The 14,933-nt window shown below is 37.7% G+C and overlaps 1 protein-coding gene and 1 pseudogene across 1 annotated transcript; one reads left to right on the top strand and one right to left on the bottom strand.

Annotated features, from left to right (window-relative positions):
* The first annotated feature begins 1,426 nt into the window (after positions 1-1,426).
* LOC107561202 (GTPase IMAP family member 8-like) lies at positions 1,427-7,222 on the top strand (annotated as a pseudogene).
* A 4,963-nt stretch (positions 7,223-12,185) lies between these two features.
* On the bottom strand, positions 12,186-14,454 carry LOC107561206 (GTPase IMAP family member 7). The gene is made up of 3 exons (XM_016245583.1): positions 14,393-14,454; positions 13,964-14,023; positions 12,186-13,803 (listed from the first exon to the last, which is right to left on the bottom strand). The coding sequence occupies exons 1-3, from the start codon at positions 14,424-14,426 to the stop codon at positions 12,893-12,895; spliced, it is 1,005 nt and encodes a 334-aa protein (XP_016101069.1). The 5' UTR covers positions 14,427-14,454; the 3' UTR covers positions 12,186-12,892.
* Positions 14,455-14,933: the final 479 nt, after the last annotated feature.

Below are 14,933 nucleotides of genomic sequence, written 5' to 3'. Positions count from 1 at the left end.
AAGCAAACGACAACATTGCTGGATCAAGACAATCTGAGAGGAGATCGCATGAGTCCGCAAATTTGGAGGAAGGCGGAAGGCATGAACTGGTTAGTGAATGGGTCAGGAGAGAAGGATCTTGGTATGAGGATGATGACATGAATAGTGAAGAATGGATGGCGGTAGGGCGGGAAAAAGAGCGGGATGTAGGAAGAAGTCAGGAAGGAGGGAATAGAAACATAAATAACGTAAGCAAAAAAAGGGGTTTGGAAGAAAGTAGTTCCGAGGAAAATGAGTGGACGATTCGGAGGAGATTGGTATGTTATCAATTGTACTGAACAGGTAAAACATAAAACAGAGAAAAAAAGTTATTACAAAAGGTGCTGAGAAATTTTTGTCAGTCAGGAACCTCTCTTGGGAACAGATTACCAGAAGACTTGAGTCGGAAAGAGGGTCTTCAAGCCAAATTGGATAGAGTTAATGTTTATAATTCAATGGAATGCAAGGAGTCTTTTGGCAAATGGACAGGAATTCAAAAGTATTATCAATGATTCAGAAATAAAATGATTCAAGTTCATCTTTAATTACAATTAAAACATGTCATTCAGAGAGCAGAGCAGATATAATGATTGAGATTCTTCAAACAATGTATAGCATCCAGATGATGGGAAGTTCTGTAGCTTTCTGTTGGGTACCAGCGCATGCAGGAGTACAAGGAAATGAGTTAGCAGATGCATGTTATAATGAAGTGTCCAAGATACGGAGAGGAAAGAAAGATACTGATGGAAATAAAGAAAAACTTAAACATTTTGGGGAATAAATCAGGGGATAAAAACTTTCAATTTTTAATGCGTTATTTAAAGGACACTGGATTATATAATAGAATTTAGTGAAGAGTACGATCCTAATCAGTAGCTTGCGGTAATGCACCTAAAAGTTGTATGCCATCCGCCATTAAACACCAAGAAGAAGAAGAAGAAGAAGAAGAAGAAGAAGAAGAAGAAGAAGAATGTCGAACCTCACCTGACCAAACCCGGACAACAGGTCTCATCGCTTCTGCTTGTTAAATAATGTTAAATAAGATACTCAGTTAAACTAGCTAGCTGTTTTTATTGTTGTCGTTTTATTTAATTTTGATATCTAAATGTTAGTGAACAGGCTAAAAATAAAAACTTTTAGATATCGCTCGTCACAAACCTCGACATGCAGGTATATAATTTACTTTAAAGACACTCGTTGTGGTCCGGAGTTTAATAAGTACATATGATATACGACGCAAAAGTATGATTTTAGTTTTATTAAGAGTGTAATTGTAACTGTATGAGTCGCAGAAATGGTTGGTTTCACTTTCACATGTGTCAGAGAAACAATAACACGTCTAAAATTGTGTCTAGTATTGTATATATTTTAATGTGCTGTTCTAATCAATCAGTTGTTATGTATTGCTTTTGTAATTGTTGCATTTTGCATGCATTTTCATAAAAGATTGTGCACGCTGCTAAACAAATCTCTCAAACAGCTCTTGTTTAGTCATTAAAGCAGATATTTAGTGTGTGTTAATCAGGTAAAATCAGTCTGACAGGATGATGAAGAGACAGCCGTCAGGAGTCAGAGAAGATGATGATCAACTCATAACATGTCCAGCAGAGAAAACAGAGGTGCAACTTTCATCTGTCAAAGGTATTAACAGCTGAATCAACATCAGAGTCCGACATCTCTTTTAAAGAGCTTTAAAAGAAAAAATGCATTTGAAGCATGTGGACATATACAGGTTTACAGAATATCTTCAGTTGTCTGCTTAATCAATAAAAGTAAGTCATGTAAAGAACATCTGAAATTCAGTTAGAACAGCTGACATGTATCTTTGTCCTGTTGTAAGATGAACGAAGGACATGATTTGTGTAGTTTTACTCAATTAAAATGATCGAACCAAAAATGTACTTAAGTACAATGAAGCATGGAGAATTTTTACTATGAGTATTTAAAATAAAAGTGTGTTTTTCAGGTATTTAGGGATATGTAAGCATTCATTGCCAGTCATGTTTCTGTTGATGTTTCAGGTCATGAGTGTTTGTGAAATAATATATATATATATAAATATCAGCAGCCTCTTTGTTTCGCAGTTGTATGCCGTATGTATAGTGTTCATAGTGTCCTATTTATTGTGAAAAACTTTTCACACTGAAGACTGATAAAGCACGTAGCCAGAAATCATTCAACTATTAAGTACTGTACTTAATATAGTTGATGAAACACTGAAAATGTTTTCTGCGTATCGAAAGACCAGTATATATACCAGTGCAGGGGTTCTAGCTCATTACGTAAAAGATTATATAACATTTAAGTTTGTTTAGGTCTCACATTTTTTGCTATTTAAAAAAAAAAAGCATGGCATGAAAAAGACAGCAGAAGCTCATCCTGTTGCTCTTAATACTGCTGTCTCATGGCTGTTTAATAAAGATGATTTAATTATACCTTGCCATCATATCTTACAGTTTTACACCGTTTTAGTCTCTGTCGCTAATAATGTGTGCGTGTTTGTTTACCGCGGGAACACTGCAAACTCCTTTAGAGGATCAATACATCTGACTTTAAAAAAAACTGTTCTCATGAATGTGTCTTGTAGTTGCTATTAGTTACTGTGTCATAGCCAGGAGTCAAATGTAAGCGTTTTTCATTTCTACAGCTGTTGATCAATCTAAAACGCAAATGTGAAATGTAGTCCTGCTGGTGTGTACGATCTGTGATAGCAGAATGCTACAGTTCTTGGTGTCGTAACATTACTCGTGTGTTTCAGTGGGTGATCTGAGGATTGTTCTTCTGGGTTCGAGCGTGTCAGAAAACAGTCGTGTGGGAAACTTCATCTTAGGACGAGCAGCGTTTGACAGTGAAGCTCCTCCAGATGTTGTAGAGAGAGTCGGAGGAAGACTGAAGGACAGACACCTGATCATCATCAACAGTCCTCAGCTGCTCCAGACGAACATCTCAGATCATCAGCTCACACAGACAATGAGAGAGTGTGTGTTTCTGTCTGATCCAGGACCTCATGTGATCGTGCTGCTCCTCAAACATGAGCCGTGTTCAGCAGAAGATCAGGAGCGTGTGGAGAAGGTGCTGCACTCTTTCTCTGAGCGCGCTTATCAACACACCATGGTGCTCAGCACGCAAGAGACCACTGACATCCTACAGAAAATCATTCAGAAATGTGCAAACAGACACTTCAGGCTTCAGAGGAGCAGCTGTCCTGATGATCTTCTGCAGGCGTTTGAGGACATCGTGCAAATGAATGATGGACGTCACCTGGTTTGTGCTGAAGCTTCACAGTATTTCACAATGGAGCAACAGACCACAGAGAGACGTGAGTGTGAGGATATTTGATGTTTCGTGTTATATATGAATATTTTGTAACTTTCTTCTTCTGTCAGTTTCAGAGGGTGTGAAGCTGAATCTGGTCGTGTGCGGGAGTGACGGGATCTTAAAATCCTCCGTATCAGAGCAGATCCTGCAGCAGACAGACGTGGAGCTTCATGGACGTGTGATCAGTGTAATAGAGCTTCCAGCTCTGTTCAACACTCGGCTCTCAGAGGAGGATGTGATGCATCAGACTCTCAACTGTGTGTCTCTCTGTCATCCTGGAGTTCATGTTTTCCTCCTCATTGTTCCTGACGCTCCACTCAATAATGAAGACAAAGCAGAAATGGAAGAAATCCAGAGGATTTTCAGCTCCAGAATCAACAAACACATCATAGTCCTCATAAAGCAGGATTCAGAGCATCAGACAGCAGAACTCAATGAAGAAACACAGTCTGTCATTGAGAGTTTCGGAGGACGACATCATGTCTTTGGTCCCAGCACACAAGTGTCCACACTGATGGAGAAGATCGAGCAGATGCTGGAAGAAAACAGAGGAGGCTTTTTCTCTACAGAGACACTTCTGGAGGCACAGATGAAAAAACTGCTGCAATTTGAAGAGATGAAGAAGAAAATTCATTCACTAGAGACACATTTACTGTCACAAGGTAATGAGCAAAAAATCAGTTTGAGTTTTAAACTATGGAGATAGAATTCTTTTGTTGTTTTAATCCTATGTATTTTATACATTTGTATTTTTAAACGGCAGAACTGTGACATTCAACATTCTTAAGTAAAAAAAAAAAAAACATTCATTCAAACATTCAAACATTCAGATTATACAGAAACAAGGTCAAAGAATGTTCAGATCATTAGAACATTCAAAATTCTATTTCCCCCCCCAATCACATAACTACTATAATTCTCTGGATCTTAAGCTGAAAGTTTTACTGTAATTTTCTAACCTTTTTAATAATCTTTTTATGATCTAAACCTAAACATTTTTTTCAGCTAGGATGCATTAATATGATAATCTATAAAAGTATCTAATGTCTGGCTGAAGCCACTCATCATCTAATTGTAGGCATGGGGTGAGTTTCACCAAAGCTTATTAAACTGTTTTAAATATGGAAAAGGAAAAGGCCCCACATTTATACTTTGAATTGGCATAAATATAAGAAAGAACATATTTGACTCTTGAAAATAATGAAACTGGTGAAAAGTGGCTCATCTTACCCTGATCCCCCTGTAGATCTTGTAATTTGAGTAAATGGAGATGTTTTTTTTATTTCTGTATGATTTGTTCCATTTTTAATTTTCAGTTTCAAGAGAAAACACAGATGACGAACTAAGGATTGTGCTTCTGGGAAAAACTGGAGTTGGGAAAAGTGCAACTGGAAGCACAATCTTAGGAAGAGATGCTTTTAAGGCAGAAGCATCATTTGAATCAGTGACTAAAGAGAGTCAGAGAGAAACATCTGAAATCAACGGTGTTTGATACTGAACTGAGTAATGAGGAGATCCAGAGAGAAATAAGGCACTGCATCTCCATGGTACTGCCTGGACCACATGTGTTTCTCTTACTGATACCACTGGGACGATTCACTAAACATGAGGAAGCATCGGTGAAGATCATCCAAGAGACATTTGGTGAGAAATCTTTAATGTACACCATGGTGCTCTTCACCAGAGGAGATGATCTAAAGGACAAAACCATTGAAGAGTGTTTGGGTAAACCTGGATCTCCTCTGATGAAGCTGATCGAAGCGTGTGGAAACAGATATCATGTGTTCAATAATAATCAGACTGAAGACCGATCACAGGTGTCTGATCTGCTGGAGAAGATAGACGCCATGCTGAAAGCAAACGGAGGGAGTTACTACTCATGTAAGATGTTCAGAGAGATGGAGAGAGAAAAACAAGAACAACAGATGAAGATCCTGATGGACAGAATCAGAGAAAGAGAAGAAGAGATGAAGCAAGAACAAGAGAGATTTAAACATGAAATTGAGCAACTGAAGCAAGAAAACAAGCAAGTAAAAACAGAAAAAGAGAAACTTCAGATCAAATACAACACAGAAACAGAACGACTGATGAACAGAATAGAGAATGAGAGAAAAAAACGAGAAGAAGAGTTCAATGAGAGAGAAGAAGAATATAAAACACTGATGAAAGACAGAGAGGAAAAGGAGAGGAAAATGCTCAAGCAGATGAAACAGAAACAAGATGAAAGACAGAAAAGAGAAGAAGAAAAAATAGAACAAGAAAAACTGAAATTTGAACTTTACAAGCAACAACAAAGTCCAGCTAGAGATTACGGAATGAGTAAGTTGAAATGATGGACTTATGATTCTCTGTGTTTTTCTGTCAATATGGGGTGCTGTGTGTACATTAATGAGGAAAAAAAAAATAACTGAAATGATTTTAGCAAATGGCTGCAATATCACAAAGAGTGAAAAATTTAAGGGGGTCTGAATACTTTCCGTACCCACTGTAAATATTACAGTATATTTCATATTTACACTTAGTTTTCAGTGCTGTAAAGTGTTCTGGTTAAATTCTGCATTTACAATCACTTACTACATGCAGCTCTTAAACACAGAGGTCACTTTTATTGTTGACGGTCTGCTCCATCTCGCAGTCAGTCAGCTTTTGTCTGATGTTCTAGCCATTGATCACATTAGTGATTTTCATTCATTCATTCATCTTTCTACTCACAGTACTTGCAAACATTTCACAAGATCTATCCTGGACATTTTCTGACATGAATAGAAAGTGATATATACTTTATACAGTGTAAGTTAGCATATAATGTAAAGTGCATGTTGAAGTAAAATTAGTGATTGTGTGAAATTTTTTTTTTCCATACAGTCCGAAGAAGACAAAGAGTTCCTGTCAACATCCAGGATACTCCTGTCTCCAGTCTCTCACCCATAAGGATTGTGCTGCTGGGTTGTGGTGGTGCTGGGAAAAGTGCAGCTGGAAACACAATACTGGGACAGAAAGAGTTCAGATCTGAGATAAGTGTGACTGCAGTAACCCGTGAATGTTCAGCTGCTCACACCACTGTTTCAGGCAGATCTGTGACTGTAGTTGATACTCCTGAATTCACTTCCATCAACACGGAGCAGTCAATGACAGAGAAAAGGAGAAGTGTTTATTTATCCAGTCCTGGACCTCATGCTTTCCTCATTGTGTTTCCTCTGAATAAGAGATTCACTGAACATGAGCAGCAGATTATGCAGCAGATTGAGATGATGTTTGGTCAGGAGGCGTTAAAATCCTCCATCATTCTCTTCACTTATGGAGATCAGCTGAAAGGAGAACCCATTGAGGAACTCATCGAGAAGAACTATGTTGTAAAACGTGCAGTACAGCAGTGTGGAGGCAGATTTCACGTCTTCAACAACAGAGATCAGAGTAACAGAGAGCAGGTGAATGATCTGCTGCAGAAGATTGACACAATGATTGAGCAGAACGGAGGAGGACACTACAGCAATCAGATGCTTGAAGATGATCTGAGATGCAGACGAGAGGAGAAACAAAGACAGTATTGTGTCTGTAGTTGATATTCATGAATTTATCACAAAGATATGAAAACCTGAAAGTGTTTATTTATCCAGTCCTGGACCGCGTGCGTTTCTCATTGTTTAATGGCAGATCTGTTAGAAGAGAGCACAGAGAACCAGACTGAGGTGAACAGTAATGAGATGTCTGAAGATGCTCTGAGTTTCAGATGAGAGGAAAGAAAAAACAGAGTAAAACTATGATAGATGAAAACACACAGACTGAATAAGTGATTGCTAAAAGAAAAGAAGCCACTAGTGATGTTTTACATATGCTCTTAAAGGGATAGTTCATCCAAAAATGAAAATGTGTTGTTTATCTGCTTAGCCCCAGGGCATCCAAGATGTAGGTGACTTTGTTTCTTCAGTAGAACACAAATTATGATTTTTAACTTTAAGCGTTGCAGTCTATCAGTCGTATAATGCATGGCAATGGTAACACCTCACGCATCGGATGCCGTGCGCACGCTCAAGGAAGTTGGACATAGTGGTGTATTAGAGGTAAAAAATGATATAAATACTGTTTGGTTTCTGGCACAAACCGATCGTTTCGTGTCTTAGAACATCAATGTGTCGTCACGAGCCGCAGGGTTTAATTTGGATTTGTCTGTGCATGTTTTTTACTCTCATAGATTTTGTTACCATTGCCATGCATTATACGACTGATAGACTGCAACGCTTAAAGTTAAAAATCATAATTTGTGTTCTACTGAAGAAACAAAGTCACCTACATCTTGGATGCCCCGGGGGTAAGCAGATAAACATCACATTTTCATTTTTGGGTGAACTATCCCTTTAAGCTTTTTTCTTTTTTTTGGTAAGAATCACCTAAAATAAAAGAAAGTTCGGAAATAAACCGAAATAGCAAGCCAGACGATGGCTGATTCAAACTCACACCTAATGAATTTTCTACTATATCTAATGTTTCCTCAGTTAATTAAAGACATTTTCCTGTAGCTCAAACAGCAGAGGATTCCAGCAACACTGAGGTCATGGGTTCAATTCCCAGTGAATCAATGCAAGAACTGATCAAATGTCCAAGTCAATGTGGAGAAAAACACCTACCAGTGTGATAACTCAGGCAAACAAGAAACGAGTTAAAATGTAAAATGATCATGAGCAACTTGGATTGTACATGAATAGTATATGTACTTTGTAATTGATTATGGCGACCTTGTATATATGCATGCATCTTCAACTTTATCAAGGAAACTGGACTCTATCTATCATGCTGCATTACGCTTTGTTTGTGGTGCAGATTTACTCATCATTGTATACTTTATGACTCATTGGCATGGACTTCCTTACATTATAGGAGGAAATTGCATATGTATGTTCATAGCTAAGGCTCTTTTAGGTAAGTTGCCTTTTTATATCTCAAATCTCCTAAATCTTTATACAAATAGTTATTGTACTAGATCTCAATCATATATTTGGTTGAAAGTCCTAAAGTATGCTCTGAATTTGGCGAATGTGCTTTCTCTTTCTATGCCCCTTGGACTCGGAATGACCTGCAAACTGTAAACACTGCCATCCCGGAGTAGTTTTAAATATCTTTTGCAAACTGTTTTAAAGGAATCTTGTTTTTCCTGATCTTATTTTGATTAATTGCTGAGTGTGAGTATTGTGTTTTTATGTAACTTTATGTGCTGCCGTCTTGACCAGGTCTCCCTGGAAGAAGAGATTGTGAAGTCTCAATCGGATTTTCCTGGCTAAATAAAGGATACATAAATAAATGTAATTTTATGTTTCAGTGTTGGTCTGGTTTTGAATCAATTCAGTATTTCACGTAGAGCTATTCATTTATTGGTTAAGTATCAAACAAGAACGCTCATATACAGTAAGTCTTTGGGATTTTATATTTTATATTATGACTGGCTATCTACACATTATACATAATTTTAGATTATCTGCTGAGACATTCATTTTAATGGTACCTGTGTTTTTCTGTATTTACAGGTTTCATAAAGTAGCTGATATATGTCTGTGAGATGATTAATGAAATATGTGTCACATTAGCGGTGTTATCTTTAGCAGTTTTCTTTTATCATGCAATGGGAAACAGGCTGAATTCCCATCTAATATATATTTATAATAAAGCAGTAACTGTGATGTCTGTATTAACATCAGTTCGCCAGCAGAGGACCTCATTACTCCACTACTATACAGTCAGATTCAGCACAGTCTCATTGCACCTACCTGCTCATCAGGTAAAAAAACTATGCAGTATAAAGATTATTATACACTCTTAGAAAAAAAAAGGTTAATTGGGGTTCTATATAGAACCCGTCACTGTAACCGATTTTTGTAATTTGAACAGTGTTTTAATATGTACAGTAAAATATACTGTATACAGTATTTTACTGTAAACAGCAAAGGATTATGGGAAAATATACGGACACTACTGTATTTCTTCACTACTGTAAATCCATTTACAGCAGTGAAAAGTGCCCGCGAAAAAACGAACATAAGGGAGATATATATATATTTTTTTTACTGTTTGTTGGAAGTAGCGATAAAAGGACAAAAAATAAAATGTATCTTCTTGTGATTGCCATAGTATCGATGCCAACCACTAGAATATGGAAATAAGATACATTTACTTGAGACGCACAATGAATTCATAATTCCATACACATTTATTTTATTTCTTGCATCAAAAGATATATAATTCCGTCGGAGAAAACTCTACAAAACATTAAAACTAGATTAATTAAACACATTATAAACTGTTATGAAAAGGTAAACGATTGTATGAGAAACAGGTTTGTGCCATACTGAAAATGTATGACTTTATTAAGTGTAAATATTTTGTCTTATTGTTTTCTGTCACTGGATACATTGTGTGTAAAGCTCACTGGCAGGCTAACTCGTCTAACAGATGCTATAGCAAATAAAACAATTAGACTGACCTTTGACCAGAAAAATCATACATTTTATTTTAAAAAAGCAAAAAGGAATAAAATCTCAAAATTGCTTCAAATCTTTTAAATCTTATAAGCATGAAGAGATTAAACTCTTTCTTGTTTTAGAAGTGACTGGGAGAAGCTCTTTCACTCACTGATACCAGCACAGATTAATGAAGCGCACAGTAAAAATTGTTTCGAGCCTGGGTGTCTCTGTATTTGTCCACTATGTGGAGTGGTTCCTTGGTTTGGTCTCCAGCAGAGCGTGCATCAGGAACATATGTGGTGTGTTGACCTGTGATTGCGTTGGGGATAAAACCTCAGGAGTTGGACTGCGGTTCCGTTCATCTTTTCCTCTTCAGCCATGCATGTTTTCTTTCCACATACTTTAATTACATTTGTTGTATTATTATCAGATTGATTTCTGATTAAATGTTTATGTTAACGTTACCACTGTATGTGGCCTTCCTTTTTGTAGTGTTGGCTCACCTAGAGCCTGGTGGTTGTATATAGATACATGTAAAATGAATAAGCATAGGATACCAATAAGATATGAATGGTTTATATCACTCCACATAAGTCAATGTATGTGGAGCAGCTAAAGCAAGCTAGACAATGTAATAATATTCAGATCATATATGGATTGCTTTTTTTTAATTGTAGTAAACTTCCCATGATCCAGCATTTTCTTAAGATTTTTAAAATATATAATAATTAACCATGTCTTGAACTTTAGGAGTCTTGATTTTTATTTAATTTTTTTTTAATTTTGGGAGTCTTGACAGTAAAATAAGTTTTAATTGTAGTTGAGTAGCTAATCAATTTAAACTATTTGCAAATTATATTTAATTTTAAAACATGACATTCACTCTTATTCATAAGTCAAATATGTCAAAAATGCAAAATGCTTCTTGTCTCATCACATTCAGTTATGAATTACATGAATAATATAAATTATATATTATCAATTCAAAAAGTTGAGGAGTTTGCATCGCAGGGCATTACAGTTGGTCGTTAAAGACTTCTATCATTAAACAAATGTTAAATGTTAAGCTACTTACATCTTACCATACACTCTTTCACCATTAAAACTAAAGTGATTCACGCTCATCTTTTGTGAACAGTAAAACCCCGTCTTCTTTGATTTGACTGGCCATCTCACTCATTCTGACATTGATGAGCACTGTTAGAGCACTGCAGACGAGCCGAAAAATGCAACTTTTACAACCTTTTGTCATCCTAACAACAAACAGAATGCTGCCGTGCAGCATCAAGAATATCAAATATTGGCGGGACAATATGGCCAGTTCAATTTATTTTGACACTGTGAAGCTGCTTTGACACGATCAGTATTGTATAAAGCGCTATACAAATAAAGGTGACTTGACTTGACTATTTCTTCCTCAGTGTCTATGGGTGCTTACGGCCCTGATCAGTGTTGCCAACTGCTTTCAATTGAAAGTAGCTCAAACTGGTAGCTAAATGTCACTAGATGGCATCACAATGGCAAATTCACTGATCTATATAAAGATGAACGCCGATCAGTGGGCAAGATGAGAACTTAGATAAGGTTTGTCCAAGAAGTTGCTATATTTGTCCCTAAACTTTTGAAAAAAGTCTCAGAAGGGGCGGGGAAGTCGCTAAATCTAGCTACAAAGTAGCTAAATTGGCAACACTGGCCATGATAGAATCATTGATTAAGTAAGGGATAATGTACATCCAGCCGGTTGTTATCTCAGAATAAACTCAGACAGGGTGATCAGGATCAGGTCTTGTATCAGCCTGAAGGGGTTTATTCTGAGATAACAACCGGCTGGATGTACATAATCCCGCTTATTACACGGCTAAAAAGATTTGTTTTTACCATATGTTGAAATTAATTCCGAAGTCTTCCATTGTAACGTGGTGGTTAAGTGTTTTCAGTCACAAGATGCCGCCAGACAGTCAACGATAGCAGAGTGACTTGTTAAGCATATAAGTAGTACCAGTCAAGATAACTCGTAGTACCCAGATGAGCAGTGTGTTATTCAATTTGGCGGTTGTTATCTGGGAATAACATACCGCTGGATGGCACGATTGACCAATCAGAATCAAGTTTTCCACAGAGCCGTGTAATAAAGAAGATGATTTTACTTATTCCTCTGGGCCCTTTTCCCAATTGATGTTTGGACCATGTTTAGACTCTTAGACCAGTAGCCATGAGAATTTGTCTCACGTTAATCATTAAAAACATGAAATGCTGTGCCAACAGTCTCACCAACAACTGTACCAAGAACACCACCACAAATTGCACCAACATCAGAAAAATTTACATTTATTAATTACAGAAGCTAAAAAACTCTTCTTTTTAATTAATACAATAGTTCTATTGTCACATCTGCATTTACACCAGTTCACCAGCAGAGAAGCTCATCATTCCACTACAAATCAAGCTTTAGCCAATCTCCACTCCTGTTCATCAGGTAGAACAATATAAGCATTGTTATTATAGTGTTTTATTGTGAAGTATTGTTTGCCATTCCCATAATGAACCTCTGCTGTCTTTCTGTCGATATTGGTTTCATTTAAGAATGACAGAGTTACTATGTTTCTTAGTTTTACTATGCACTGCTGCAATATTTTATTCTTTAATCTTATTTAGTTGCATCAAAAGTGGTGTGAATTGGCCTTAAGCTGCAGTCACCAACGTCTGTATTTCAGTAATCGTATACACAAAGAGAGAGGCCCCAGAAAGTATTACATTACAAGTAGCACATAAAATGTGAAAGTCCTTGTATTACATAAAATGCCACATGATTTGACATTTTATTCAGAAATACAGAACCAGCACACTTTTCAAACTAAACATTTCACAGAAGATTAAGTCAGTTACTAGTTTATAATAACGGGTAAACAAGTTAAAGAACTACTGACGCCATGCATAACCAGGGCTACATCCAAATATGAGAGAACCCAATGGATAAATTAATGCTTGCTGTAATGAAAATTGGTATACTAAAATGTATAGCAAATATCATACGTATGATTTTATACTAGAGAAAAAGAATAATACTGAAGATTACTGGCAGTCAGTGAACTCTCACTAATATCTCAGACACGAAGCTTTTGTAGTTGTCTTCTGAGCTCTGGGATGTTTTCCTTAACTTGTGTCTCTTCCACCTCTTGTCTCGCAGCTCTGCATTTCTGCTTATAAAAACGCAAAAACTCATTCAAATGTGTGTCCTCCTTTTTCAGTTGCTCCTCCAACTCTTTTATTTTCTGGTCTTTTTCCTGCCCAGATTCTTCCAGTTGTTTAATGGTCTCCTCCAGTTTGGTCTTTTCTTCATTAAACGTGGCTGTTAATTGCTGTATCATCTGACTGTATTGTTTTCTAAGCTCTTCCTCCTTGTCCTTCAGCATCTCTTCCACACGCTGAAACATAGCACTGGTGTAATATTTATCCTCATTCATGAGCAACATGTTATCAACCTTATCTAGGAACTCCAAAACCTGTTTGCGATCATGAACTTGTGTGTTGTCGAACACATGATACCGTCCACCGCATAATTTTATGAGCTGTTTCAAATCATCTTGCGCTTCATTCAGTGTCTTCTCAATGCTTTCTGAGAGTTTATCACCGTGAGTGAAGAGGATGATCGTGTGTTTATCTGCTGCTTCTCCAAATATGGCTCTGATCTTCTCCACAGAGAGCTTCTCTTCTTTTGTGAATGGTCCAGGCTTAATGACCAGGATGATGGCGTGAGGTCCAGGTGCCGTCATGTTTATACATTTACTCATCTCCTTTATGAGTTCTTTCTCTGAGAGGGACGTATCAAAGATCCCTGGACAATCCACTAGCATCAGCTGACGGTCAGCCACCTCTCCAGTCTCTTTCCAGCACTCTTTAGTAACAGATGAAGCACTTTGGGTGGCTCTGAAAGCTTTTCTGCCCAGGATGGTGTTTCCCGAAGAACTTTTACCAGCTCCAGTCTTTCCTACAAGCACCATCCTTCTCATAGACACTACACAAATTGTGTAAGAAAAAAAAAAAGCTGATATTTGCACTGATTTCTGGTCAGATTTTTCAAAAAAGTTTACTTTTTTAAAATGATTTTTCTGAAATAAATTAATTCAGATGACCAGCTGTTGCTTATTACACTTTGTGTTGTGCCATATACTTACTATTTGGATGTTTAAAATCAAAACTACCACTTCTTTTCCTCGTCTGAACATCATCAGAATCTAAAAAAGGGAAAACGTTTGAAAACACAGCCCAAATCACTGCAGGAAAAGCTTTAAAGCATTCACTTATGTTTTAGAAACTCAAGGCCTACTGTCTGTCTGTTCTACGGCAGAATGCAATAGGCTACTTCATGTGCTGATATCAGCTAAATTATTGTGAAAAAATGCCCTTCCATGTTTCAACAGCATTTTCAAGATAACATACCACACTCTAAAAGACGATTTAAACTGGTAAACAGCAGAATTATGTTCAGATTTAGTTAAAACTTCGATCAGTCCACCACGAAACGAAAGTAAAACAAATAGTAAGCTACCAGCAAGCAGACTTCGGCCAAATTTCTTAACAAGTAATCTACAGGTGAAAGTTACCTTGTGTCTCTGCTGTGGTACTTGAAGACGACATGACTGTGTAAATTACAGTATCATTCCGTCCAGAAACTACGGTCAAGCCAGCCGCGCTTTGAAAATGCACGGTCAAGCCAGCCGCAGATCCACTTAGGTCTTACATATGGAACCCAGCCTTCTACCGGGTCTCGAGGATTCAACGAGTGAAGGCCTGGCGCCGGACGCTCCGCCAAGTCTGGCTGCCGAGGGGACGGAGGAGCTCAACAGGGTCTACTATATGGACTCTCTGGAGTGGTTTCCAAGCCGACCCGAAGCCGGGACCTCTCAGTGCTTCTACCCGTTTGAGGTGAGAACACAGGAGGATACCGGCTCCACACGAAGGCTATAGAATCTAACAAATGTGTTAGGGGTCGCCCAGCCCGCAGCCCTATGGATATCTGCCAGCGAGACGCCACGAGGCAGCGCCCAGGAGGATGCAACACCTCTAGTTGAGTGAGCTCGCCACATGAACGGGCAGGGCAGACCCTGTGCCTGAGTAGCCAGGGTGATGGCATCCACTATCCAG

Source organism: Sinocyclocheilus grahami, unplaced genomic scaffold (genome assembly GCF_001515645.1).
Source record: "Sinocyclocheilus grahami isolate Dianchi unplaced genomic scaffold, SAMN03320097.WGS_v1.1 scaffold760.1, whole genome shotgun sequence".
Taxonomy (NCBI): Eukaryota; Metazoa; Chordata; class Actinopteri; order Cypriniformes; family Cyprinidae; genus Sinocyclocheilus; species Sinocyclocheilus grahami.
The sequence above is the reverse complement of the archived record's forward strand: the minus strand, read 5'-3'. Positions and strand labels throughout refer to the sequence as shown.